Below are 1,956 nucleotides of genomic sequence, written 5' to 3'. Positions count from 1 at the left end.
TTCCACTTTACCGATCGCGAGTAATCGTGCCTACGCTCTTATGTAACAGACTGTATGTGCGGTCTACTTCAGCTCAGCTCTGCCATCTCTGAGAAAATTGAATGCGCACAAATGTTACTTACATACATACACATACATTACAAATACACAAACCCGGATTATCTCAACTTGTTGATAGTTGCTGGCCAAACGAACCGACCTCGATTATACCTATTTCCAGTTTTGTTTATTTGTTTATTCCGGAAACACCGGAGATAGTGATGAAAGAATCCAAAGTGGAACCCAATCCTTTTTCTTAGAAATGAGGTTGACTGATTTTCACAAGCTTAGTACTAAATGAAAGTTGAATTAGAATCTAATCGGTTTAGGATGTTTTTCATTTATTTGAGGCTGTAAAAATCCCGGCGGAGCTAGTTTCAGTTAATATTGCATTCTAGCAAGCATAAAGCCTCCTCTCCTTTTGCATCTGATTTGAATCATCCAAATAATACATATTACATAAGTCTAATATTTCTACGATAACGGAAAAGTTCAGGACCCCTCTTAGACGGTGGATATAGTGCCAAATTTTGGACATCGTGATATAATACATATTGGACTTCAAAAACAGAACGAGCGCATAAAACATGTCATTAAACATTGCAGTTTATTTTACTACTCTTTTCACAGTTTTATCAATAGTCAATCAAATCCCGCGAACGACTAGTATCGGTGCTGGCTACTGTAACTGGTAGCATGATGTCCTTGAATGTGGTGAGCAACTGGAACAACACCATGCGAGATGGTGGCATGCGCCAGCTGAATAGGCTGAGCCACCAGTCTGTGCAATGGCTGAACAATTTTCACATTGGTGGGAACGCGACGAACCACTGCGTTGAATCCGTTGTGATGGTCAGCATGGTAATCGACAATACGCTGGTGTCCGTCCGAATCGATCAGACTGTATTGCCCGTGGACTTCGTCTCCAAGACGTTTCTCCTGCTGGCTCTTAACATCTCCCGTGTGTTCATCGTGAACGGAGTAAGAAAATTCGTAATTTGCTGGCGCATTATGTTCTACTTGTTTCAGAATTGTGTGTTGGATAGGAGTGGCATGGATGGCGGCCACATGATGAACCGGAGCAATGTGATGCTGAATACTGGAGATCTGATGTGAAGTAGCGTACCCATACTGAGGTAAAGCAGCAGAACTAGAAATCACTGATAGAACTACAGCGAAAATAAACTGAAAAAGAAATATTTTCAATTAAAAAATCATCTAAGCTACGGTATATTAAAATGTTACTTTGAGTGACATTGCTTGGGACTAGAATCGTTTATGGCACTGAATTGAAATTCTTATTTAATTGTAGATTGTCTAACTCGTGGTCAACTCGCAGTCACAGTCAAACTTGACTAATTTTCCAAAACTCCAAGTTTATATACTATTGCCACTGGAAACATTCGGATTAACATTTCCACATACCTACAGTCTGAAGTGCCCACCGTTTGTCACGTTAAGGAGGGAAAGACGAGTTTCCACACTCTTTCGCAGTATTTTTTTTTATCTATGAACAACTTTACATCCCCCGGTAAGCCGTTTTTATAGAATTACCACCCAGAACATGTTCTTCTACTACTGGCACGAACTGTGCGTGAGCCGTCAAGCGATAGGCACCCAATTGACACCGATAAGTAGCTGAATGAAGGCGAAAATGAAATAAATTTCATATCCATGGAACAAGTTCGATTTCGTTCAATTAATGAACCAGTTCTTATGGGCAATATATTGGAAAAAATATAGCCACAATAAAATTGTTTGACGACAGTTTGGGGAAACTGAGTTTGCATACAAATATTTCTAACAACAATGTGCGAAACTTAAACTAGTCCCATTAAGAAATTTCAACACTAGTTCAATCACATCGAGATTGAACTCAAATCAGAATCTCACCAACGTGATACTGTATGCATTAAA

At 39.5% G+C, this 1,956-nt stretch overlaps 1 protein-coding gene across 1 annotated transcript; it reads right to left on the bottom strand.

Moving 5' to 3' along the window:
- Window positions 1–620: 620 nt before the first annotated feature.
- Window positions 621–1,708, bottom strand: LOC131432874 (cuticle protein 8-like). The gene is made up of 2 exons (XM_058599433.1): window positions 1,285–1,708; window positions 621–1,224 (listed from the first exon to the last, which is right to left on the bottom strand). The coding sequence occupies exons 1-2, from the start codon at window positions 1,294–1,296 to the stop codon at window positions 703–705; spliced, it is 534 nt and encodes a 177-aa protein (XP_058455416.1). The 5' UTR covers window positions 1,297–1,708; the 3' UTR covers window positions 621–702.
- Window positions 1,709–1,956: the final 248 nt, after the last annotated feature.

Source organism: Malaya genurostris, chromosome 2, assembly GCF_030247185.1.
Source record: "Malaya genurostris strain Urasoe2022 chromosome 2, Malgen_1.1, whole genome shotgun sequence".
In the NCBI taxonomy this organism is placed as follows: Eukaryota; Metazoa; Arthropoda; class Insecta; order Diptera; family Culicidae; genus Malaya; species Malaya genurostris.
The sequence above is the reverse complement of the archived record's forward strand: the minus strand, read 5'-3'. Positions and strand labels throughout refer to the sequence as shown.